This window comes from Pseudophryne corroboree, chromosome 2 (assembly GCF_028390025.1).
Source record: "Pseudophryne corroboree isolate aPseCor3 chromosome 2, aPseCor3.hap2, whole genome shotgun sequence".
NCBI lineage: Eukaryota > Metazoa > Chordata > Amphibia > Anura > Myobatrachidae > Pseudophryne > Pseudophryne corroboree.
The window spans coordinates 462,306,216-462,334,105 of record NC_086445.1 but is presented as its reverse complement, the minus strand read 5'-3'; the positions used below and the strand labels follow the sequence as shown (position 1 = coordinate 462,334,105).

The 27,890-nt window shown below is 45.4% G+C and overlaps 1 protein-coding gene across 3 annotated transcripts in view; it reads left to right on the top strand.

The window, feature by feature from the left end:
• Window positions 1-27,890, top strand: part of LOC135028194 (merlin-like) — a 179,273-nt gene that overhangs the window by 136,361 nt on the left and 15,022 nt on the right. For 2 of the 3 annotated variants that reach the window (XM_063953761.1, XM_063953760.1), the window contains exons 13-18: window positions 1,890-2,107; window positions 3,088-3,190; window positions 3,495-3,610; window positions 4,981-5,131; window positions 26,486-26,674; window positions 27,547-27,614. In XM_063953761.1, the coding sequence (XP_063809831.1) occupies window positions 1,890-2,107; window positions 3,088-3,190; window positions 3,495-3,610; window positions 4,981-5,131; window positions 26,486-26,674; window positions 27,547-27,582 (813 nt within the window). In that variant the 3' untranslated portion in view covers window positions 27,583-27,614. Of the gene's footprint in view, window positions 1-1,889; window positions 2,108-3,087; window positions 3,191-3,494; window positions 3,611-4,980; window positions 5,132-12,895; window positions 13,717-26,485; window positions 26,675-27,546; window positions 27,615-27,890 lie in introns of those variants that run through there. The other variant, XM_063953762.1, reaches the window with a different exon arrangement.

Here is a 27,890-nt window from a genome sequence, read left to right as displayed (position 1 = left end):
CGATTTCATCAGATTTCGGGCATTTGGCCCAATATATCGGATGAAGTCGGCATTTTGGAGGTGTTTCTGATCCGATCCGATTTGATGCGCATTCCCGTGAGCATCGGATTGGATTCTCCAGATTGACCGTGCTGCACTAACGATCATGTCCAACCCCGCAGGCATGGCTGGGATCGCCCAAGATACATTGTATGCAAAAGGACTGCATACGATGTATCTTATGCGATCCTGCCACCCGGGAGGCTGCCGGGGTGATCGCCTGTGACATGACGGTTGGACATGTCGCGTTATTGTATGGGTCTCTTTAGAGGTGTGGAGTGGCTGGCTGGCAGGAGTACTGGTGGGGGATTGGATCTCAGGGAGAGCAGGAGTGGAAAGGGGCAGCTGCTCTGAATTGGTCACCTTTCTCCCCTTCTCGTCTCTGCCCAATGTGCTCTTTCCTGCACCTCTCTCCCCTCACCACTGACAGGCTGGCGGGTCTAGCTGGTGTGGAGTTGTTCCGCTGGAGCCCACTGAACAGTGTGTAGCCATGCATGCAGGCAGACGTGAGCCAGAAGGAGCTGTGATGGATGGGGCAGGGGGTGCCGGATGCTGAGGGTGAGAGCAGTGTGTATGTGTATGTAGCGGCAGCTCACTGGGCTCAACCCCCCCCCTGCCCAAAACTATAGCTGTGTTATTGACCCCCACCTTGAATCAGGCACTGTCAGGAGTGGGCCCCCTTAGCTGTCTGGTCTCAGGACGCACATACGGGCTGCCCCCCCCCCCTGATGGCAACCCTGCCTGGGTCATCCGCAACTGTCAATGGTACTGGGTTTTTGTGTGTGTGCATTGCAATTCTGATACATACGCAGATTTGCGATCACATCCGTGGGCATCTTTTACTATTCAAGGCGGCTTTTCACATGCGATTTACAGCAGTAGCAGTTTTAAGACGATTGCAATTTCTGTAGCGATCCAACTTGAATAAGGCCCTAAATTCCAGAAACCAGACTGCTAATCATTTGCAAAAACATTGGTCATCTCAGATCCTTACCTGAGGCCAGTAAATTGCGTTGGAAGATGAGCATTCCAAGAAAACAGGGGTGTCGCATTTTCAGGAATGCTGCCTGACGCCACCACTCCCTACCACCAAATGGACTATCAATCAGGCTGCAGCTTAGGGGCCTCTGCGTGCAATGACACAGGACCCGCTCTCAGCATGCGCAGTCCTCCAACCCTCTGATTTGTTCGCAAACTATCGGGTTTGTGTACAGCTCTGAATCAGGCTCATGGCCACTTATAGACAGTTTAAAAGTTCATCTGTAGATTCAGACATACGCACATGTATCATTATCTGTAGCAGCACAAAGCACAACTAAACAACTCTAGCTTCTGTGGACTAGAATTACTTTTAGTATAGCAGTATAGCAATTATTAGAGTATTGTAGACAGGGCTTAGACTTTTCACACAGTATATTAGTTAACGTATCTAAAGACACAGCTTTGCAAGCATAAAAGACTTTCTGTGCAGATTTCAGTGAACACAATTGATGATATATAGCTAATAGTAGAGCACCAATAAATGTAATAATATACATAGTGGATCCTATAATAATATTATTATTATTATTATTATTAATAATAATAATAGTAATAATAATAATAATAATAATAATAATCATCACTTTTGGAAGTCAACAGATGTAATTATCTATCCCTAAAAGACCAAAACAGAACATCCCTCCAAAAGCATTGGGGATATTCATAAATTCTAGCAGTTTGTTCAGTCATTTTCATTGGTATATGTGAGAGAAAGCTAAATGAACGTGTAAGAGAATTTTTGGCACAAAGATTGTCATGAAAGATTATGTGCAGTCTCAGTACATTGTGTTGTTTGTTGTGGTGTGTAGCTTCGGTCTAATGAAACAGCTGAGTTGATGGCTGAGAAGGCTCAGATCGCAGAGGATGAAGCAAAGCTTCTAGCTCAGGATGCAGTAGAAGCCAGACAAGAGCGGCAGCGCCTGGAGATGGCGGTACTGGATAGCAAAGAAGAGATGCTGATGATGGAGAAAAAGATGAGAGAATCTGATATGATCACTATGAAACTACTCAAGGAGTCTGATAGGAGGTGAACAGCGGTTTCGTGTATTATACTACATAAAAAAGTAATAGTAAATATACTGAAAAGGAAAATGTGCCTTCATCTTTGATTTCTATACCAGTAAAAACATGGATGGATAAGACAGAAAGCGATCGATCAATAATTAAGCAATGACTAATAGGCTATATACAGTATAATAAAATACCTTTATTGTGATGTATGCTTTCAGCAGACAGATGGTTGTTAGCAGTTACTTCTACCATCTCACAATTAGATTCAATTATCAAAGACGGAGCCTCCTACTTTATATAGTGCAAAAGATAGATTAGTGATCCATAATCAGCACTGATGAAACAAAATCTAGTTTAAAAATAATTATTGTTATTAGCAAATATGCTAGATTTTAATTAGCTGATTTTTCTCTGATATAATTAGGTATAAAATAAAAGGTATCATAATATTAAGAAATGAAAACACCTTTTTCATTACTTACCTAATCCCTACAATTTAGGGACAGTACCTGAACACCCTGGGCTCTTTGCTCCTCTGCACGCCTCAGTGGTGTATCCACACAGCCTACCCATAGCAGTCTATACAATGATTTGTGTGCCAGCTAACCTCCAGGCAGCACAGACTTTACATGTGCAGTCCCTAAGATGCATTATGTAAGAGTGGTGAGGTGGCCAAGCCAGGAAAAGATTCTGCATTGCTGCTCCATATTATATTAAATTACTATAGGTGCAGTCAGATGCTCGCCAATGTAACATTTCTTATCTATTGTTTTACTGGCAACATCCACTATAAATCCCATAAATCATCACAGTCATTATCAATCCCCTGTATCATAATTTACATATAGATGATCTACAGCAACATTGTGGTAGCTACTGTATGTAGGGCCCTGCCAACCTCCCATAGCTTTTGGTCCTCATGGCAGTTGTTTCCCCGGTAATTACCCCCATGGACAAAACACATCAAATCACATTGCCAGTCTGTTTTATTGGCAGAGCTAAGGAAGCAGAGCTTTTAGAACAGGACCTGAACAAAGCCAGAGAAGCTGAGCGGATAGCAAAACAAAGGCTCCAAGAACTGGGGACTGTTTGCCATCCCGTGAGTAGACCTGTCATGTTCTCTTTTTAACTCCTGTAACAGTGTGACTTTAACGGGGTGGCCTTTGACCTATAGAGTGCAACCTGTTCTCCACCTGCTAATGTGGGCAAAAGCAGAAAAGAACATTAAATCAATAAAAAAAACAAGTCTTCTACTACGGGGCACCCTTGATTATTGCCAAAACAATTCCTTATTTCCAGATAAACCAACAAAACAATTTAAACTCCAGTTTTCAATGTAATGACAATGAATATTCAATTATGTTCTATAGCTGTGAATATGATAACAGTACTTTTTATTTTAGCCTTCCACAAAAGTTCTTCTGCAGAATGCGATAGAAGGGGGATCCGATAATAAGACACTGCGGCAGGATGTAGATACAGACTACAAGAGGTTATCACTGGAGATTGAAAGAGAAAAGTAAGAACTGAAGTGTGTCTTGTTTTATAAAAGCAATATGCGAGCATGTGCCTACATTTTCTGCGAGTGCCTGCAGAAAATGCGAACGCCTCTGCCTGTCAGACAGGTTCACAGGTCGGGGGCAGCAATACTCCATTTCCAAGGCCGAGATGGAGCATTATGGAGGCAGGGATGGAGAAACTGGTGGGCGTGACAGGGGGGCGTGACAGTGGCGTGATCGGGGCGGCTGCATGATATCACATGCAGCCGCTGCGATCAGAAAAATTACAGTGGGCCTGCTGCGGGGGCAGCCAGGATGCGCCGGCAGGAGGCTACCTGACTTTTTGTGACCACGCTGAAATTGCGGTGCAACCACAGTTTCAGCGTGGTAGGGGGAGGGAGGGCTAATAGCATGCTGCGTGGCCTTGCCCTGGGATGGGCGGCCCCCAGCATAGGATTCAAAGACTGCAAATTCTGCTACTTAGCAGAATTTATAATCCTTACTGAATCAGGTCCTAAATTACATTGTTTTTATGTATATCAATGTGACATTTTGAGAACACCATACAGGAACGCAATAGAGAAATCTTTTTTTTTTTGGGGGGGGGGGAGAACACAAAATATTGTAACACAGTACAGTATACAATAACATCTGGCATGAGATACAATTATTCCACAGATTATTACTGTACAGACATGCTCTTGGGGGGATTGAATTCCGTGTGATGACTGCATGCACCCATCCAAATTGCAGTGTAGATTTATCAAAGCTGGAGAAAGATGAATGACCAACCAGTCAGTTCCTACCTGCCGCTCTTTAAACTGGTTGGTTAGCAATTTATCTCTGTGCACTGTACTGTATCTCTTGCAAAGGTTTGTCTTGCACCCAGGGCAGCCATCAGGGGGGGACTATGGGGACTGGGGTCCCGGGCCTATACAGAAAGGGGGGCCCACCCCTGGCTCCAACCGCCAATACATGTAGAGCTGCACCAGTCTGTGACTCAACATCAGGCTGATGCGCAGAGAGGACTCCTTAAAACAATCTTTATTTGAGCATCAGTTCTCTGTAAACAGTTTGTGTAGGTCCGCAACATTCCACCTATGTATAACGTCACAATGTATGACATCACATAGGGGTGGAGCAGTACGGAAGAATCTTTTTTTTTTGGGGGGGAGGGAAGGGTCCTGTGTATTTTGTCAGTCCCGGGCCCCACAATTTCTGATGGCAGCTCTGATTGCACCCAATAGAGGTGCACAGGAAACGCATAACATTAATTATCACTTGATTAAATTTAAACATCATTTTTCCAGTTTAATTATATCTTGTTTTGTTGTTTTCTTACATTCCTAACACAGAAACAAGTTGTACAATCTAAATTTGCTCTCTGCAGGATGGAATACCTTGAAAAAAGCAAACAGCTAGAAAATCAACTAAAAGAGTTGAAATTAGAAATTCAGGCCCTGAAACAGGAGGATCGAAAACTGAGTATGTTCCCTGTGTGGAATGATAACCTCAGATCCAGTTATAATTTATATGGCAGTGTAAGTGGATTTTAATATTATAGAAGCAATCCTAAATAACTCAGTTGTAAAATATTACCATCATGTTGACTGGCTCCAATCTACATACCATTCTATATGTATCTACAGTATGCATACACACACATTTTCAGGACACAGGCATCATTAAATTGGATGTGAATTAACTTAGTCATACTTACCAACATACTGTAGGACACATGGTATGCATAGTGTGAGCCTGCACACCCCTAAGGCAGCCTAAAGTGTCTCATCCCTGCAGTTGCTGTCTCTCGGGGAACAGACAGTCTTTTTGAATCCAAGAGGGCCAATGTGAAACCGCTGCATCCGAATACACCACTTTTAACATATGCCATTTGGCTCGAAAAGTTGGCTGCCTCTTTTCTGAGAGCCAACAACAGTGGGGAGGAGATAACAGTTGCACTGCTGCACAGGCCAGATAAGTAGTGGATATCTCGGGTAAGGGAGGGAGGGGGTGGTACAGTTGGTTAGGCTCTGTATGCCAATTAGGGTGGATCATGTATGTCTAAGGAGTGGTTAATGTACAGTACCAGTCAAAAGTTTTGACACACCTTCTCATTCAATGGTTTTTATTTATTTTTATTATTTTCTACATTGTAGGTTAATACTGAAGACATCAAAACTATGAAAGAACACATATGGAATTATGTTGTAAACAAAAAAGTGTTAAACAAATCAAAATATGTTTTTTATTTTAGATTCCTCAAATTATCCCCCTTTTTGCTTTGATGACAGCTTTGCACACTCTTGACATTCTCTCAATCCGCTTCATGAGGTAGTCTCCTGGAATGGTTTTCCAACAGTCTTGAAGGAGTTTCCAGAGGTGCTGAGCACTTGCTGGCTGCTTTTACTTCACTCTGCGGTCCAACTCATCCCAAACCATCTCAATTGGGTTTAGATCGGATGATTGTGGAGGCCAGGTCATCACTTTCCTTCTTGGTCAAGTAGCCTTTACATAGCCTGGAGGTGTGGTTTGGGTCATTGTCTTGTTGAAAAACAAATGATGGTCCCAGTAAGCGCAAACCAGATGGGATGGCATGGCGCTGCAGAATGCTGTGAAAGCCATGCGGGTTAAGTGTGCCTTGAATTTTGAATAAATCACCAACAGTGTCACCAGCAAAGCACTCCCACACTATCACACCTCCTCCTACATGCTTCACAGTGGGAATCACACATGCAGAAACCATCCACTCACCTTCTCTGTGTCTCACAAAGACACAGCGTTTGGAACCAAAAATCTAAAATTTGGACTCATCAGAGCAAAGTACAGATTTTCACTGGTCTAAAGTCCATTCCTTGTGTTTCTTGGACCAAACAATTCTGTTCTCCTTGTTGTTCATCCTCAGTAGTGGCTTCTTTGCAGCAATTCAACCATGAAGGCCTGATTCACGCAGTCTCCTCTGAACAGTTGATGTTGAGATTTGTCTACTAATTGAACTCTGTGAAGAATTTATGTGGGCTCTAATCTGAGGTGCTGTTAAGTAGCGGTTTCTGAGGCTTTTAACTCTAATGAACTTATCCTCTGCAGCAGAGGTTACTCTTAGTCTTCCTTTACTGGGGCGGTCCTCATGAGAGCCAGTTTCATCATAGCGTTTGATTTTTTTTGCAACTACACTTGAGGATACATTCAAAGTTCTTGAAATTTTCCGTATCGACTGACCTTCATGTCTTAAAGTAATGATGGAGTCGTTTCTCTTTGCTTAGTTGAGTGGTTTGTGCCATAATATGGATAATAACAGTAGTCAAATAGCGGTGTCCACTGTGTACTAACCCTACCTCTGCACAACACAACTGATGGTCTCAAACACATGAAGAAGGCAAGTGATTCCACAGATTGACTCTTGACAAGGCACACCTGTTAATTCAAAACCATTCCAGGACACTACCTCATGAAGCTGACTGAGAGAATACCAAGAGTGTGCAAAGCTGTCATCAAAGCAAAAGAGGGCTACTTTGAGGAATCTAAAATATAAAACATATTTTAATTTGTTCAACACTTTTTTGTTTACAACATAATTCCATATGTGTTCTTTCATAGTTTTGATGTCTTCAGTATTAATCTACAATGTAGAAAATAATAAAAATAAATAAAAACCATTGAATGAGAAGGTGTGTCCAAACTTTTGACTGGTACTGTACACTAACCACTCCTTAGACATACATGATCCACCCTAATTGGCATACAAAGCCTAACCAACTGTACCACCCCCTCCCTCCCTTACCCGGGATATCCACCATTTCCACCCCACTGTTGTTGGCTCTCAGCTATATATATATATATATATATATATATATATAGTCCTCCTGTGTAAAGCATACCTTCCAGCAGCCGTTCACATAAAGACCAGCACACCACATATAACTGTCTAGAGATTCTTTAAGAATTCCTGAAGTGCAGAAATTGCTTCAAACAAAGTTTCATACAGCAACAGTCATTGTAACAATTCCAATTGATATGAGTAAGCTTAAAACCATGAAACTTATCGTGTCAGCTTGCAGACATATTGTCCTTTCATATTAAGCCCGACAGCTGTTTCGGTGCATGACCACCTTCCTCAAGGGCTCCATACATAATAGCCAAAAAGTTGCTGATTAAATAGCATTTTTTGCTCGTTTTATTGACGATATTTTTATGGTATGGACTGGTGACTTAACAAGCCTCAATGAATTCATTACGCATTTGAACAGTCTTACAAGCACCATCAGGCTCACTTGTGCAAGCAGTTCCTTTAGCATAGATTTCCTCGTACAAAAAAAGTACAGATAAAAACACAGTACTTTTGGCAGAAAGTTTTCACCCCAAACCATTGAAACTGGGTTTACCATTTTCTCAGTTGTCACGAGTGGTCAGGATAACCTCTAACCCCGCCCTCTTGACTGAAGCTCTACAGAAAATGGGGACTGATTTTATCCAACGAGGCTTTAATAAACATGATGTGGATGAGGCGATACAGAAATGTTTGACCCTAGATAGGGAAAATTTATTGATTGGCAATAGAAAGGATAAAGAAATCAACAGGTTAATTTTTCCCAGCACCTTTTCCATAGCCTCACGGTTTTTGAGAGACTCTGTACTAAGACACTGGCATATATTGGAGACTGATCCTATTATGAGTAAATATTGCCAGAATAAGCCATTGTTTGCCTACAAAAGAAGCAGGAACCTAAAGGATCAATTAACATCATCTGACATAAGCCCGACAGTCTCCAAACACAATTGGCTATCATTAAAGAATGGCTCACACCAATGCGGGAGATGCGTGAATTGGCAACATTTAATAACAGGTGATCTCTTTATACATCCAAAGAATGGGAATGAAACATCTTTTACGACAACATATGACATGTGATAGCAAATATGTTATCTACCTCATAATCTGCCCCTGTCAATTGTTATATATCGGCAAAACCATCAGGATGCTGAAAGAGAGGATTGGAATACACAGCTCGTCCATTAAAAAAGCTATGGTTAAAATTGATCAGAGCACGCCACCAGTAGCTAAACATTTTGCTGAAGCCGGACACACACTGAAGGACTTTAGATTTATGCCCATGGATCAAATAAGACCCCTGAAGAGGGGAGGGGATCGCCATAAACTATTACTCCAGCGGGAGTGTGAACTGATTTATAAATTTGATACAATGTATCCAGGAGGCCTTAATGAGGAATTGAATTTAAATGTTTTCTTATAGGATTTTAAGAGGGCTGCTTGCACAGGAGATGATATTTAAAGGGTTTATGGGGAAATATTAAATCCCCTATTAGATTAGTTCATATGTTCTGCTAGTGTAGGTGATAATAGATGACAGTGATGTTACAGTATGAAAAAACCTGTTGTCACATTTTTTTGTTATGTTAGATCAGTTGGTGCAATGTTTCAGTTTTCCTGGATTATTGCTTACTGTGGTGAATTTATTAGTGAATAGCCGTGAGGCGCCTGTCAGGCTTCAGTGGTGTTCTGCGCTGTGTGACCTTACATTAGCCTGTGACCATCACAGACCGGCTGGCTTTCTGTTTAACTCCATGCATATTTGCTTATATGGACCGGGCATATACGAGACTGTAAAAACTGTCTTTGGGGGCAAGAATATAATGGAACCTAGACATGGAACCAATCCCCAGGCTAGAGCAGCGGAACACGTATTGCAGTCTGATATACTGTATTTTTGAGTCCGGCTTCCTCACTCTAGAGCAGTGAGTGTGGATTTATGTCCTAGGAGCGCGAGTGAAGCGGCCGCCGGTGCGTGGGATGTGCACCACGGGCCGGCGCTCTTCAGTAGCTGCGTTTCCGTACGGACAAGATAGTGGTCTCACAGACCGGAACCGGAAATGCGGTCCAGCAATAGACGGCGTGCGGTCCACAGCGGCTGTGTGGAGACTGAGGCTAGTGCGGCGTGAATGGACAGGTGAGTGGGGTGACATGTGTGGGACATCAGTGTGCTGATGACGGGTGCCCAGGCTATTTAATCAGCAACTTTTTGGCTATTATGTATGGAGCCCTTGAGGAAGGTGGTCATGCACCACAACAGCTGTCGGGCTTAATATGAAAGGACAATATGTCTGCAAGCTGACACGATAAGTTTCATGGTTTTAAGCTTACTCATATCAATTGGAATTGTTACAATGACTGTTGCTGTATGAAACTTTGTTTGAAGCAATTTCTGCACTTCAGGAATTCTTACAGAATCTCTTGACATTTATATGTGGTGTGCTGGTCTTTATGTGAACGGCTGCTGGAAGGTATGCTTTACACAGGAGGACTATATATTATAATATGAGGCTGCAGCACCCAAATCTATTTATCTGGAAATGAGTGCGTTTTTTTCCACTGATGTTTATATATGTTTATATATATATATAATATACACTGCTCAAAAAAATAAAGGGAACACTAAAATAACACATCCTAGATCTGAATGAATGAAATATTCTTATTAAATACTTTGTTCTTTACATAGTTGAATGTGCTGACAACAAAATCACACACAAATTATCAATGGAAATCAAATTTATTAACCCATGGAGGTCTGGATTTGGAGTCTCACTCAAAATTAAAGTGGAAAAACACACTACAGGCTGATCCAACTTTGATGTAATGTCCTTAAAACAAGTCAAAATGAGGCTCAGTAGTGTGTGTGGCCTCCACGTGCCTGTATGACCTCCCTACAACGCCTGGGCATGCTCCTGATGAGGTGGCAGATGGTCTCCTGAGGGATCTCCTCCCAGACCTGGACTAAAGCATCCGCCAACTCCTGGACAGTCTGTGGTGCAACGCCACGTTGGTGGATGGAGCGAGACATGATGTCCCAGATGTGCTCAATTGGATTCAGGTCTGGGGAACGGGCGGGCCAGTCTGTGGCATCAATGCCTTCGTCTTGCAGGAACTGCTGACACACTCAAGCCACATGAGGTCTAGCATGGTCTTGCATTAGGAGGAACCCAGGGCTAACCGCACCAGCATATGGTCTCACAAGGGGTCTGAGGATCTCATCTCGATACCTAATGGCAGTCAGGCTACCTCTGGCGAGCACATGGAGGGCTGTGCGGTCACCCAAAGAAATGCCACCCCACACCATTACTGACCCACTGCCAAACCGGTCATGCTGGAGGACGTTGCAGGCAGCAGAACGTTCACCTTGGCGTCTCCAGACTCTGTCACGTCTGTCACATGTGCTCAGTGAGAACCTGCTTTCATCTGTGAAGAGCACAGGGCGCCAGTGGCGAATTTGCCAATCTTGGTGTTCTCTGGCAAATGCCAAACGTCCTGCACGGTGTTGGGCTGTAAGCACAACCCCCACCTGTGGACGTTGGGCCCTCATACCACCCTCATGGAGTCTGTTTCTGATCATTTGAGAAGACACATGCACATTTGTGGCTTGCTGGAGGTCATTTTGCAGGGCTCTGGCAGTGCTCCTCCTGTTCCTCCTTGCACAAAGGCGGAGGTAGCGGTCCTGCTGCTGGGTTGTTGCCCTCCTACGGCCTCCTCCACGTCTCCTGATGTACTGGCCTGTCTCCTGGTAGCGCCTCCATGCTCTGGACACTACGCTGACAGACACAGCAAACCTTCTTGCCACAGCTCGCATTGATGTGGCATCCTGGATGAGCTGCACTACCTGAGCCATTTGTGTGGGTTGTAGGGAGGTCATACAGGCACGTGGAGGCCACACACACCACTGATCCTCATTTTGATTTGTTTTAAGGACATTACATCAAAGTTGGATCAGCCTGTAGTGTGTTTTTCCACTTTAATTTTGAGTGTGACTCCAAATCCAGACCTCCATGGGTTAATAAATTTGATTTCCATTGATAATTTTTGTGTGATTTTGTTGTCAGCACATTCAACTATGTAAAGAACAAAGTATTTAATAAGAATATTTCATTCATTCAGATCTAGGATGTGTTATTTTAGTGTTCCCTTTATTTTTTTGAGCAGTGTATATATGTAGAGGAGCACCAGTGTTTATCTTGCCAAATATATATATATATATATATATATATAATGTATGTATGTATGTATGTTGAGCATCCCATATCCAAATATTCCGAAATACAGAATTTTTTGAGTGAGATGGTGAAACCTTTGTTTTCTGATGGCTCAATGTACACAAACTCTGTTTAATACACAAAGTTATTGAAAATATTGTATTAAATGATCGTCAGGCTGTGTGTATAAGGTATATATGAAACATAAATGCATTCTGTGTTTAGACTTAGGTCCCATCGCCATGATATCTCATTATGGTATGCAATTATTCCAAAATCTGGAATACCCAGAAATGGGGTGCACACCACCCCCAGGCTGGGATGCAATGGCCTGTGATCATATTGTTTAAAACAGGATTTTACCGATAAATCCCTTTCTCTGAGTCCATAGGGGACACTGGAGTAGTATACCATTGGGTAAAGATGGGATGATCAGGCGTGCCGGCACTTTAAAATTTTAATGTGTGTGACTGGCTCCTCCCCCTCCTTCCCAGACCAGTTAAACTGTGCCCAAGGAGAGACACAATACTACCAACAGAGGAGGAGGCAAGTAAGACAACCAGAAAATGAGATACATTGAACATGCGTGTGCATGTGTATACCGATAGATATATAGATACAGAGATACACACCACGGATTGACATAGGGGGTAATTCCAAGTTGATCGCAGCAGGATTTTTGTTAGCAATTGGGCAAAACCATGTGCACTGCAGGGGAGGCAGATATAACATGTGCAGAGAGAGGTAGATTTGGGTGGGGTGTGTTCAATCTGCAATCTAATTTGTGTAAAAATAAAGCAGCCAGTATTTACCCTGCACAGAAACAAAATAACCCACCCAAATCTAACTTTTTCTGCACATGTTATATCTGCCTCCCCTGCAGTGCACATGGTTTTGCCCAATTGCTAAAAAAATCCTGCTGCAACCAACTTGGAATTACCCCCATAGATCGTAGATCACACAGGTCTTAGCACACACAGGATTAGAATCCATGACCTGGTACACTAAAGGCAGACACCTTACAGAGAGAGCTATGTCCGCTTGTAGAATAATCATTCAAAAGACAAAATTACAGTAACGCAAGGAAACCTTGCAACCAGGTTCGAAGGACACCCAGCCCCCCAAAACCACCGGTACAATCCCGTGGTATAACTACACCGCCGGAAAAGATCAGCGCAGGTGGGCGTCCAGCATCCCCTATAGACTCAGAGAAAGGGATTTATTGGTAAATACCAAAATCCTATTTTCTCTATCACCCATAGGGGACGCTGGAGTAGAATACCATGGAGACGTCCCAGAGCTTCCCAAATGGTCGGGAAAGCACTGAGAATTCCGGAAACTGCACAGTCAAGCCAAAACTCAACCCCACAACCGAGAGAATTGTGGAGTGTGACAAAAGGATGCCAGGCAACCTAATATGCAGTATGACCCAGAGGCAACCGGTACAGAAAACCACCAAGATAAGTGTCAGATATCATGCCGAGACTGGCCAGGAAGGTACTGAAAAAAAGGTGGAGCCATGATGTTATTCAAAGATCGAAACCCCAATCGTGCCCTAAAAGGCATATAGACTGCAGAGGCTAGCCAGAAGGATTGCAACCCAGCAATCTCAATCGAACGCCGAAGGAGGAACGCGGAACGTTGAAGGCCCGCAACGCGCCTAGCAAACAGCTGAATGTACGGCAGTGCTTATGGTAGAGAAGACAGATGCGCGAGTCTTTCCTTAAAGAAGCGGAGTCAGAGACCTGTAACTTACAGAACTGGAACGGAAAAGGGGCCACCACCACAAGTATGCCCCCCCAGGCCACATATGCCGTCCGTCAATCTAGGAGTGGCTGGACTAAAGGCGTCATGTGTCCACAGACACAGTAGAGTAACCACCACGGAATGCCACATTTTCGTCCTGATTTCCACAAAAAGAAGAATGTCAAAGGGAATGGTGCTCCTTTCTGTTCTTTATGTTCCTCAAACAAAGAAAAAATTAAAATAACATCATAGCGTAGTATGTCTCTTGTATATAATTAGACACCATATGTGAAAAAGACTCCAGTACTTGAGGTGTGTATATAGAGAAGATGCCCATCCACAAATTTATTAGGTAGAAACACACCTTCTTGCTTGACTTATAAGGTTACCTGATGATTTACCCTAAATTAAATTAGGTAAAAACAGCTTTAAATATATATAGTGTACAATCTCCTCATACCCAGTGGAAAAACACCTTATGGTAATACAATTACCTCTTACCGACCCCCAAACAAAAGAGGTCTATACGTGTAGCTTTTCCCGAATGGCAATACAGGACACACCAATCTTCATTAACATCAGGCACTTTATTGTACTTGATCAAAATAGCATGGGAAAAAGGATACTCAACATAGTGTAATACTGTATAAAAGTGTTTAATAAAAAAAGTATCCAGATAAGACAGACAAAGTTGAGAAAACAAGAAAAGGATCCCAGTGAGTCAAAGCGCCTACCAGATGTCAATAATGTCAGTGCAAAATCAGACTGACTGTTCCTCCGGAGTCCTGGTTACTCCCAAAACAATCCAATCCTACAGATGCTCACTGAATGGCAGGATAGCAAAGTCCACAAGAGATCCTCACCGCCAGCTACGCGTTTCGGTCTCCCTTCTTCAGGCTGCCAGTGTCTGTAAATCCCCAATAAATCCATTTATATAGGGTTCCTAATTGGTAAATTCAATAAACTGTGGAACTCACGCTGCGCTGCACTCCCCGCCCATCGAATCCCGTCACTTCTGGAACTTCCTTTTGTCCGTGGAACACACCACGCGCTCCACAGCCTGCCCGCTAGGTCACTTCTGCTTCGTGTACCACAAATGGAGCGCTAAATGTGTTCCACTAAGGTTACCCCTTAAGAATATAGATAAGCAGTATTAATTATACATTAATAAAGACATGTTTAAAAATCATCTATATATATATATATATATATATACAGGTTGAGTATCCCATATCCAAATATTCCGAAATATGGAATATTCCGAAATACGGACTTTTTTGAGTGAGAGTGAGATAATGAAACCTTTGTTTTCTGATGGCTCAATGTACACAAACTTTGTTTAATACACAAAGTTATTAAAAATATTTTATTAAATGACCTTCAGGCTGTGTTTATAAGGTGTATATGAAACATAAATGAATTGTGTGAATGTAGACACACTTTGTTTAATGTACAAAGTTATAAAAAATATTGGCTAAAATGACCTTCAGGCTGTGTGTATAAGGTGTATATGTAACATAAATGTATTCTGTGCTTAGACTTGGGTCCCATCACCATGATATCTCATTATGGTGTGCAATTATTCCAAAATACGGAAAAATCCGATATCCAAAATACCTCTGGTCCCAAGCATTTTGGATAAGGGAGACTCAACCTGTGTGTATATATATATATATATATATATATTTATTTATTTTAATTTTTTTTCAGCATTTAATCCTCTAAAAAGCATTTCATTTCAAAGTCGGCATCTATTCCTTTGGGAAACAATGTTCGCAGGTTAAATACCCACTTCATTTCTGTCCGTGATAAAATATTTTTTAAGTTCCTAGATCTCCAATTTGGGGTTATTTGTTCTTAAGCCCAAAAAGATAAAATGCTTCGCTCATCACATTTATGTTTTTCTTTAAAGTGACAGGAGACAGAATGGGTTATTAAGCCCTTTCTGATATTGTAAATGTGTTCTGATATACGTGTTTTCAGGGGTCTTGAAAACACGGGTGCCAGAACAAACCTGAACTCAGAAACCACATACCAGGGACGCTCGTGAGACAGAGATCTGGAGACCGAGACCTGCAAAGCTGATCAAATCCCTTGTTATAGCCCCCCACTAGGGAAGTCAAAAATGAGAAGGACCCCACCAGTCTACCAACTGTTACAGTGTCTGTATAGAATGCCCCCCCCAACTACTGAAGGTAGGATTTGTCCACTGCAAGGACTATGGTCGATAAGTCGCCCTGTTGATAAAAAAATGATGGCGCTATAGCATGATCTGATGACTCATAACTGTTACAAGTATGTTACGGTAGAACAGTAGAGTACAATCAGTGTATTACTACTCTCACAGTAGCGGCTGTGATCTCCTGGCGGCTCTGTAATAGAGCACTGCAAAGCCCCTTGTAGAAAGAAAGCAGTGTGCGCAGTGGCGTAACTAGAAATTTTTCTCCCCCATGCCAAAAAATCCTTCGGCCCCCCCCCCCCATACCCCCCCGTAATTGGCACTAGCAAAGGTAGAAAAATGCGCGCGCCTCAGGCGCGCGCCGGCAAAAAGGGTGTGTGGCTTTGTCAAAATGGGTGTGGCTTTGCGTGGAGGGCGTGGCATTGCAGGAAAAGACTACCTTATACCCCAGTTTTGCAACCTGCACGCCCAGACGTTGACCACCACAGGAAAGAAAAATAATCCTGATTCATGCCCCTTACATTATTTGTCATTTTTTCTCCTTATAGTAATGCCCATTATACATTATGCCACATACTGCAATGGCCCTTAGACATTATGCCACACACAATAATGCACGACACAATATGCACACACTGTAATGCCCCAGACACATTATGCCACACACCGTAATGCCTGTGACACATTATGACAGGAATCGCAATGCCCGTTATACATTATGCTACACACTGCAATGCCCCTGATACATTATAGCACATACAATGTCTGTGACACAGTATGACACACACCACAATGATCCCGAGACATTATACCACATACCACAATGCCCGTGATATAGTATACAACACACCGTAATGCCTGATACATTATGACACACACCGTAATGCCCATTACACATTAAGTTCTACAGTAAGGCTTCTAATTACTTTTAAATTACCTGCTCGTTGCCAGGGGTTTCATGCTCTTGGTTCCATGCACGGTGCCAGGGGTTTTCATGCTCAGGGTGTCATGCTCGTTGCCAGGGGTTTCATGCACTGGGTGTCATGCTCGTTGCTAGGGGGTAGTGCTTGTTGCTAGGGCCATGCTCCCAGTGCCACATATGCCCCCAGTGCCAGGTATATGCCCCTAGTGCCAGATATTCCCCCACAGTGCCAGGTACATGCCCCCAGTGCCACATATGCCCCCCCCCCCAGTGCCACATATGCCCCCTCAGTGCCTGCTCCCCCCAGTGCCAAATATTCCCCCACAGTGCCACATATGCCCCCTCAGTGCCTGCTCCCCCCAGTGCCAAATATTCCCCCACAGTGCCAGGTATATGCCCCCAGTGCCAGATATTCCCCCACAGTGCCAGGTATATGCCTCCAGTGCCAGATCTTCCCCCCACAGTGCCATGTATATGCCCCCAGTGCCAGATCTGCCCCCACAGTGCCAGGTATATGCCCCCAGTGCCAGATCTGCCCCCACAGTGCCAGGTATATGCCCCCAGTGCCAGATCTGCCCCCACAGTGCCAGGTATATGCACCAGTGCCAGATCTTCCCCCCACAGTGCCAGGTATATGCCCCCAGTGCCAGATCTTCCCCCCACAGTGCCAGGTATATGCCCCCAGTGCCAGATCTGCCCCCACAGTGCCAGGTATATGCCCCCAGTGCCAGATCTTCCCCCCACAGTGCCAGGTATATGCCCCCAGTGCCAGATCTGCCCCCCACAGTGCCAGGTATATGCCCCCAGTGCCAGATCTGCCCCCCACAGTGCCAGGTATATGCCCCCAGTGCCAGATCTGCCCCCCACAGTGCCAGGTATATGCCCCAAGTGCCAGATCTGCCCCCCACAGTGCCAGGTATATGCTCCCAGTGCCAGATCTGCCCCCCACAGTGCCAGGTATATGCCCCCAGTGCCAGATCTGCCCCCCACAGTGCCAGGTATATGCCCCAAGTGCCAGATCTTCACCCCACAGTGCCAGGTATATGCTCCCAGTGCCAGGTATATGCCCACAGTGCCAGGTATATGCCCCAAGTGCCTGCTCTTCCCCCCCCCCCCCCCCCATGTGTTGGAGGGACACGGAGCGCATCGCGCGTCTCTCCTGCGTCCCTCCTGGCTTTCCCCCCGGCTGGTCTAATAAAGGAAGTGCCGGTTCGTGAGCCAATCAGAGCTCACGAACGGCACTTCCTTAGACCGGCCGGGGGAGAGCCAGGGAGGGACACAGGAGAGACGCGCGATGTGCGTTCCGTGTCCCTCCAACACAGCAGGGAGGGAGAGGAGACCGCAGATTGACATGCGGACGCTTGTCCGCATGTCAATCTGTTCTAAGTCAGTGGCGCCCCCGCAGCCCCTCGCCAGATCTTCCCCCCACAGTGCCAGGTATATGCCCCCAGTGCCAGATCTGCCCCCCACAGTGCCAGGTATATGCCCCAAGTGCCAGATCTGCCCCCCACAGTGCCAGGTATATGCTCCCAGTGCCAGATCTGCCCCCCACAGTGCCAGGTATATGCCCCCAGTGCCAGATCTGCCCCCCACAGTGCCAGGTATATGCCCCAAGTGCCAGATCTTCACCCCACAGTGCCAGGTATATGCTCCCAGTGCCAGGTATATGCCCACAGTGCCAGGTATATGCCCCAAGTGCCTGCTCTTCCCCCCCCCCCCATGTGTTGGAGGGACACGGAGCGCATCGCGCGTCTCTCCTGCGTCCCTCCTGGCTTTCCCCCCGGCTGGTCTAATAAAGGAAGTGCCGGTTCGTGAGCCAATCAGAGCTCACGAACGGCACTTCCTTAGACCGGCCGGGGGAGAGCCAGGGAGGGACACAGGAGAGACGCGCGATGTGCGTTCCGTGTCCCTCCAACACAGCAGGGAGGGAGAGGAGACCGCAGATTGACATGCGGACGCTTGTCCGCATGTCAATCTGTTCTAAGTCAGTGGCGCCCCCGCAGCCCCTCGCCCCTCGCCCCCAAGCCACCGCGAGGACTGCGGGGGCAGTAGTTACGCCACTGAGTGTGCGGCCGAAATACCTGCTGCACCCCATTTGTATCATTATTAAGTTGAAACTGATATCACGGTCTCCCATCCAGTTTTGGAGCAGACCTCCTGTACGAGCTCAATGATTGAGTCAGAGTGCTGTCATCAGCATATTTGTTTAAGCTGTGTGTATACTGGGGCTAATTCAGACCTGACTGATTTTGCACAGCAACGATCAGCCACCCTGACATGCGAGGGGACGCCCAGCACAGGGCTAGATCGCCCCGCATGTCTGGCCCTCCCAACACCGCAAGGGTTGAGATAGCATCGCACAGCGGTGATGCTATCGCACCTGGAGAGTAAATCCCTACCTGCGCAGCATTGCTGCGCTGGTAGGCGACTTTTCACTGCGTCACGGGTCGCAGCAGCTGTGTGTGATGTCACGCAGCCACCGGGGCCCGCCCCCAGCATGGTCCGGACATGCCTGCATTGCCCGGACCGCACCCCCCAAAACGGCGGCCTAACGCCGCCGGCCCACCCACTCCCGCCCAGTGAACGCCTCTGCCTGTCAATCAGGCAGAGGCGATCGATGGGCTGAGATGCCGATCGCATCTCTGGCATGCACATGCGCACTGCGGAGCACGCACAGTTCAGACCTGATCACCCGGTGTACGAAAACACCCAGCAGTGACCAGGTCTGAATTAGCCCCATTGTGCTATTCACAGCTCTTTCTCTGATGTTAAGGGAGCAGCTCGTGGAGAGAAACAGTGCACATGTCACTGCCTTTTCTCCTGTAATGCAGAGCCGCCAATTTACCCTGGAACCCCGCTAACTGGGCCCCAGGCTATACTTACCGTTCGTTGACCTTCAGCCATGCTGCCGGTGTCGGCGGGCTGCTTGCGGCTCCATCTCAGCAGGGACTGATGTCCCTGCAGCCGAGGACTCGGGCTCCAAATCCCGCAGGTTGGGACCGTGCCCCCTGTCAGCTCCCACGTAGCAGGTTGGCAGGGGCAAACTGCCAGACAGTTGTAGTGTAAAAAAATTAAATATATAATTAAAGATATCTCTGAAACTCCAGAAGAAGTGACCGGCTCTCCCGGGCACATTTCTAAAACTGGTCTGGGGTATAGAGGGGGAGGAGCCAGTCAAACACATTAAAATTTTAAAGTGACGGCTCACCTGATCATCCCATCTATACCCCATGGTATTCTACTCCAGCATCCCCTATGGATGATAGAGGAATAATATTACACCAAGAGCCTAGCACTCACCTTACTAAGTTCATTCACCTCTATACATCTGAACATAAATAGATAATGGGGTTTTAGTTCATGGATTGTATAATGCATTTAAGCTTGCAGCCCAACTTCACGGGACCCCATCTCACTGCTAGTCACTGTCCAAGGAGAACAAGTAATCATGGGAGCCGAGGGGGGGCAGGGGGGGCAGATAGAGCTCGGGGTTGCGCAGAGCAGAGTGGAAGACGGGTAGAGGCAGAATGGGGGTCATTGGTGACTAGTGTGATATATATATATATATATATATATATATATAGAGGAATCATGCCTAATTAGCTTTAAGATTTCTATATCCAATTACCACTCTGGCTAGGAGCCTGAATATAGGAATTCCATCTACTAAATCCTGATAAAGGAGACTGTATTAATTCCCATTTGAGGTTACGTTTTGCCATATAAACCCATCGAAAGTGAATTGGCCTTTTTTCCTATATGCGCAGTTTTTCTTGAATAGAATATCATCTTGTCCCCAAACAAGTTGCCCCTGATGAAGTCGATAAGACGAAACGCGTTGGGTTTGTCAGTCAGAAAATCGCACCCTAGTTTGTGAAGATACTCCCTTCGAGCTCGCACCTTGAAAAAGGTGAGGGAGTATCTAGAATCCATCTTACAAACATGTTGGTTGTGGCTGTGTTTTATTGATATAATTTTATATTGTGCATAAAAATCATATGTTATTAAAATAACCTTTTATTAATTGGCCTGTTGGCCTCTTGTTTGGGTGACTTTCTTGGTGAGGGGTGTCTGTTACAGGTCCCCAGATCTAAACATCCTCCAGTTTACATTTTCTGATGAAATAAACGCTGGAAGAATTGTGTAATTACATTACATCACTAGCGCACTTGGGAATCTGTGTTTTTCTATATATATATATATATATATATATAGATAGATAGATATTTATGGTAGGGACTTACCTTTGTTAAATCTTTTTCTGCGAGGTACACTATTATTCCACAGGGAATTACATCAGGGTGTAGAGTTGGATCTTGAACCGAGGCACAAACAGGCAAAAAGCTTTGACTGTTCCCAGGACGCATAGTGCTGCTTCCTCTATATCCCCGCCTCCAGGCACTGGAGCTCAGTTTTGTTAACCAGTCCAAAGCAGTAGCAGGTAAAAGAGAAAACAACAGTTAGTAGCCACATACACAACATTCTCACGACAGGAGAAGGTACCAGCGGCTAATGCCATACAAACCCAAAGAAGCTAAGTGCGTCAGGGTGGGCGCCCTGTGGAATCCAGTGTACCTCGCAGAAAGAGATTTAACAACGGTAAGTTCTTACCATAAATCTCCTTTTCTGCAGCGGGGTACACTGTGATTCTACAGAGAATTACATCAGGGATGTCCTAAAGCAGTTCCTTATGGGAGGGGACGCACTGTAGCGGGCACAAGAACCCGGCATCCAAAGGAGGCTTCCAGGGAGGCGGAAGTATCGAAGGCATAGAACCTTATGAATGTGTACACTGAGGACCACGTAGCCGCCTTGCACAATTGTTCAAGGTCGCACTACGGCGGGCCGCACAAGAAGGTCCAAAAGACCGAGTAGAATGGGCTTTGATGGTAGCAGGAGCTGGAAGGCCAACCTGTACATAAGCATGTGCAATCACCATTCTAATCCATCTGGCCAAGGTCTGCTTATTAGCAGGCCAGCCATGTTTGTAAAAACCAAAAAGAACAAAGAGAGAATCAGATCTCCTAAGCAAAGCTGTTCTCTTCACATAAATATGGAGAGCCCGTACCACATCCAAAGACCGCTCTTTGCAGGATAAACCAGGAGAGGTAAAGGCCGGAACAACAATCTCTTGGTTAAGGTGGAAAGATGACACCACCTTAGGCAGATAACCAGGGTGAGTTCTAAGAACCGCCCGGTCACGGTGAAAAATCAGAAAAGGTGACCGACAGGACAAGGCACCCAAGTCTGATACCCATCTAGCAGAGGCGATAGCTAGCAAAAACAGGACCTTAAGAGTAAGCCATTTAAGGTCCACAGACTCAAGTGGTTCAAACGGAGACTCTTGTAAGGCATCCAGAACAACCGACAAATCCCAAGGAGCCACAGGAGGAACATAGGGAAGTTGAATCCGTAAAACACCCTGAGTGAAGGTATGAACGTCAGGCAGAGTCGCAATTTTTTTCTGAAACCATACCGACAAGGCAGAAATATGAACCTTGAGGGAGGCCAGACGAAGTACTAAGTCCAGGCCCTGCTGTAGGAAAGCCAAAAGATTGGCAGTGCTAAACTTGAATGCATCATAATTGTTTGCAGCACACCATGTGAAGTAAGAATTCCAAACCCTATAATAAATCCGAGCAGAAGCCGGTTTACGAGCCTTCAACATAGTTTGAATGACCGCCTCAGAAAATCCTTTGGCCCTCAGTACTGAAGCTTCAAGAGCCACACCGTCGAAACCAGCCAGGTCAAATCCTGGTAGACACAAGGGCCCTGAATGAGGAGGTTTGGGCGCTGCGGAAGTAGAAGAGGACGCTCTATCGAGAGACCCTGCAGGTCTGAGAACCAACGCCGTCTGGGCCACGCTGGAGCGATAAGAAGTAGTATTCCTCCTTCTTGCTTGAACTTCCATATTACCCTGGGCAGAAGTGACACCGGAGGGAACACGTTCGGCAGCCGAAAGTTCCATGGAATTGCCAGTGCGTCCACGAACGCTCCTTGTCCTTGCTCCGAAGACCGGAACCTTGTGTTTGTGTTGAGACGCCATCAGGTCTACATCTGGTAGGCCCCGCTTGCCACTAGGAGTTGAAAGACTTCCGGATGAAGGCTCCACTCTCCGGCGTGTACGTTCTGATGACTGAGGAAGTCCGCTTCCCAGTTGAATACTCCCGGAATGAACACTGCCGATATGGCTGGCCGATGGCGTTCCGCCCGTTGAAAGATCTTTGACACTTCCCTCATCGCCATGCGGCTTCAAGTGCCACCTTGATGATTTATGTATGCCACCGTGGCGGCGTTGTCTGACTGTACTTGAACAGGCCTCTTCTGTACCAGAGGCAGGGCTAGTTTCATCGCATTGAACACTGCCTGCAATTCCAGAATGTTTATCGGGAGGAGAGATTCCTCCCTGGTCTGACGCTTGAATTTATCTGGTTTCTTAGAGGTAGCTGGAGGTTCTTCGCCATCATGAATTTGAAGAATCAGCCTGATAGCCTCCAAGAGGTCAGGAACATCCACTTGTGTCAAGAGATTCCCCATCAGAAGCATCTGCATCAGTGTCTGAAGGGTCAGTATAAGCGACATTTTCATCGGATGAAGTATCCGAAACGTGTGGATTATGAGGAGTAATGGCCCGTTAAGATGACCCCTTGGTCCTAGGTGCGCGACGGTTAGGATTTTGCTTACCTAAAGACTGATTTAATTGCTGTAACTGAGAGGACAGAGTATCTGCCCATCGCGGATTAACTGCAGGGACATTATGTGGCTGTAATGGCCCAGGAGGTCCCATAGGGGGCGCATGTCTAGTCACTAGCCTAGTCAGTAAATTAGAGAAAGCAGCCCAAGGTGGGTCTTGATGTGCCCCCGTTGCTGCAGACTGACTGTGGGGTATAGAACCCCCGGTACCTGAACCCTCAGCTGCTATGTTTTCCTCCGAGCAATCCGTGGCGTCCGCACTGCAAGGTGCAGGATCAGCCATGGATCTACCACCCTGTTTATCAGGCATTATTTGTAAGCGTAACCTTGGGGCGTAATAATACTATATAAGCAGACAAAGTACCTGACAAAAAAACCCTGTCTAGTGTGACTGCAAGCAGAGCACAAACAGAGGATTTAAGAGGTATGTGGTGACTGTAAAACACAGAGAAAAATACCAAAGTAGTATATCCTGTGAGACACTATATTATATGAGAACCCTGATGCACTTAGCCCATACCTCCCAACTGTCCCGCTTTCAGCGGGACAGTCCCGCTAATCGGACCCTGTCCCGCTGTCCCACCCGCGGGCAGCAGTGTCCCGCGGGCGGGGGGGGGGGGGGGCAGTTGGGAGAGCCTTTGATCACCCGTTGCTCTGCTCTGCAGAGCAGTCGGTGATCACTGAAAACATGCTGTGCGCACGAGCACTGCATGCATTCAGTGCTAGGAGGGGAGCGGGGGCTGCCCAGCTGCTCGGGGAGCGCTGGGCACGCCCCCAAAAGGCAGGAAAATGCACCGTTTGACGAGGCCACGTCCACACGGACGAGGCCACGCCCATCACGGACGAGGCCACGCCCCTTTTCGGATCAGCACGCGAGGGTCCCGCTTCCGTTAAGCCGAAAGTTGGGAGGTATGACTCAGCCCCCCTCAGGGTACAGAATATAGGGATAGCAATATGTGTGAGATACACGGAATAGAGATCACACAACAGGTATAGGCACACACACAGTTGCATGTACAATGCAGAACTTATTACAAACAACAATAAAACTGCACTGGACTAGAAATACTAAGTAACTGTACTACCAAGTAAAGCTATATAGGTATATAGATATAACAATGCACAGTAAAGACTAGATGTATATAACAGGGTACTTGCACTAAATATCCCTGTAGTTATGCACTTGTTCTTAATTAACACTGTCTAAACGACATGTAGAATACTTAAGTGTCCTGTAAATGCACAGCGCTGATGATGCAGGCGGCTTTACAGAGGCGACATTGCCCAGCAGTCCCAGAATCAGCTCAGCATGTGTGTAATGGCGCCCAAACGCTGACAGGGAGTGAAGGAGACAGAGTGATGCAGCTCCAGGGCGGGAACATTTGCAGTAAATGGCGGCTGGGGGAGGAGCTACAGGTCAGAGCCTTATCCCCTTGCGGGATTTCACCACCGGGTACTGCGGGGTCTATTGAAATGGATTTTTATGGAATCCGACCTGTGCTCCTTGCCCTGGTGGTTTAGTGGGGACCCTGTAGGGCCAGTGTCCATGCCAGCACACGCGGTCCGTCTCCTAGAGACTACGCCGGTTCGCGGTTTTCAGCGGGTCCCGCCTGTGGGACCCTCTTACCTCCTCCCTATGATGCGGCCACGCGATCCTGGAGAGCAGTGGCAAGTGTGTGTGTGTGCCCTGAAGAGACCGGAGCCCTCCGCTGTAAATACCCGGCAACCAGGGCGTGGGAGTATACAGCGCAGCTGAGGGAGGTGAGGGAGCCGCAGCACGATATGTCAGCATGACATATAGCACTTCTAAGTGCCTGTGCTGCGGCCCTTGAAGTCTTCTATCTTCTTAAAAGCTCTTTTAAGGGCTGCCTAGCGCAACCCTTCCTGTTAGCTGCAGGCACCAACTTACAAACTGAAGTCCAGTGCCTGGAGGTGGGGATATAGAGGAGGCGGCGCTATGCATCCTGGGAACAGTCAAAGCTTTTAGCCTGTTGGTGCCTCGGAGCAAGATGCAACTCTACACCCCGATGTAATTCCCTGTGGAAAGTGTACCTCGCTGCAGAAATATATATACACATATATATTTACACATACATAAATATGCATACACACCTTTTTATAGGCACTGTACTGAGGATTATTGTCCAGAACAAAGTCACCTCATTTTTAATCATCATCAGCAGAAGCCAGGTCAGTAGCGGCCATATAGCTCAGTCATGGTCTCAGCAGACACACTGGGCACAACGGAGAGCCTCAGTTCCTGGTGCCTCTTCTACTTGCGGTACTGGCTCCTGTAATCATAACACCGCCTCGCATGTGTCTGTGTCCGCAGCAGCTTCTCTCCCAACTCCCACAGCCACTGCAGCCGTGCACAAGCCGTACTTTCCTGAGGGTGAGCGCTGAGAGGCCTCATTACAGCCCTCGGCCGTCGGGCTTACAGGAATGAGTCCATTTTACTAATTGCAGTCGGCATGGAAATGGAGGTGCAGGAGCCCAGCGGCAACTGACATCGTTGTCTCCTGGAGTTCCGCCTCTGGTATATCTACTTACATGGTATCAAAATTATGGAAGTATAATCATGTGTGTAATCTACGTAATTGGGACTATGTCTGTCATTTTGAGGGAGGCATATTTTGTAACCCAGAAATCTTTTTAATACTTTGCTCTGCAATAATGTCTTAGTTGACATTAAAGAATATTTCCATATCATTGGAAATATAGATTAAATAATCCCTTAGCGTTATCTTGTTAGTTTTGTAAAGAAGTATATCTGTCTTTATGGTGTTCTGCTTAATCGAGAGTGCCAAGAGTGGAAAGTAGTAGTGTATCCAGCATTTTCTACTGCTTTCTGTTATTCTGTCCCTACTTAATGGAGATCTGGTCAGGATCACGGCTGTCGAAACAGCGACGCCGGAATCCTGACATTGGAGAGGTAAGACCCAGGGTGGGTGGGGCTTAGGTTGCGGGGAGGGGATTAGGTTAATGCACCACTGGGGAGGGTTAGACTGTGGGGGGAGTGTTGAGGCTCCAGGGAGGGTTAGGTTTAGGTACCCCTGTGGAGGGTTAGTGTTAGGCTGCGTGGTTTGTGGCTGGGGGGGGGCTAGGTTTAGGCTGCAGTAAGGGAGTGTCAAGGTTAGGTGAGGGGATGCCGCAGCCAGTCTCTGACCGCCAGCATTTCAGCCTCAACCGGTTTAATGTACTACTAAGACATAACTCATTCTTTTTGTCATAATCTTAGTTCTATTGAGTATGCTGTCGATATTGTTAAACAAAAATCTTTTTGGATGTTAATAGAATTTTTTTATTTTCAAGGACAACTTTTTGATGCAGACATGTCAGAAAGAGCCAACAAGCCCTTATAGTATTGCTCCTGTATATCCGGTGGGTACTACCCGCAGCTGTCAAGATCCAGAGCAGAGTCAATGTAGTACTCCTATGAGGCCAGTAAATACATTACCTAACTACATTACTAGCAGAGAAGGCAAACAGAACACCAGAAAGGTAAATATTATCACCCTTCTTACTAGTCAGTGATTGTCAGAAGTAAAATATTCTTAAACAACTGCAGGACAATAAAGAGATCAGTCTCACTTGGAAAATGTCATTCATGGATGGGTATTTTATAGACACTTTAAACAAATAAACAAGCTATTTATATATAAACAGTTTCTTATATAGCACAGCATATTCCTTTGCGCTTTACAATTTGAACAACAGTAATAGAACAAAACTGGGTAAAAACAGAGGGGCAGATGTATTAACCTGGAGAAGGCATAAGGAGGTGATAAACCAGTGATAAATGCAAGGTGATAAACGCACCAGCCAATCAGCTCCTAACTGTTTATTTACATATTGGAGCTGATTGGCTGGTGCGTTTATCACCTTGCATTTATCACTGGTTTATCACTTCCTTATGCCTTCTCCAGGTTAATTTAATACATCTGCCCCAATATTTCTTTTGTCTTTATATGTGTGTAGAAGTCTATGTTTTGCAGTAGATTGAAGTACAGTCCTCATTTCATTAAACAACATTCGCACAAGTGGATGGAATTAGTTTAATAAATGTATACATAGTAATAGAGGTAATATGCACTTTATGCAAATGAACCATTGACAGTTTACACCAAATAGTTCTCTTCGCATTATGGCACAAATTAGATTGGTATGCAAACTGCATAAATTACTAACACATTATTGGTGGGTTAATGTTAGCATGTACGTAGTAGGGAATTTATACTGTCAACTACATTATGGTAGGGATCAATGCAAATGATTAAAAACATTTCTTCCTATTATCCTGCATAATATGCCAATATAAAGTTAATACACAATAAAGAGTCAATTGAGTAAATGTTTCTTTGCATCTTTTCTAGGTTGAGAAATATGAATTAGACATCATTTATATTTAAGATTGGCAACAGCAGAAACTATTTTTAGACGCGTAAGTATTTTAACTATTTTGCCCGACAATACCAAGAGGTTTGACAAATATGTTAGATTTTTTTTTTTTTTTTAAACTAACCATGAAACTTGATCCATCAAGAAGTTGTCAGTGGCCTTTTAGTGACACACATTAAATTAACAGGTGTCCGTTTTAATTAACATCTTCTCTGCTAATAAATGGGACTCAGATTTTACAAAAAAATAAACTAAAGGGTATCAGTTGATATTAATAAGATAAATGTAACGTTTACCAGCCAAAGATTAGTCCAGATGA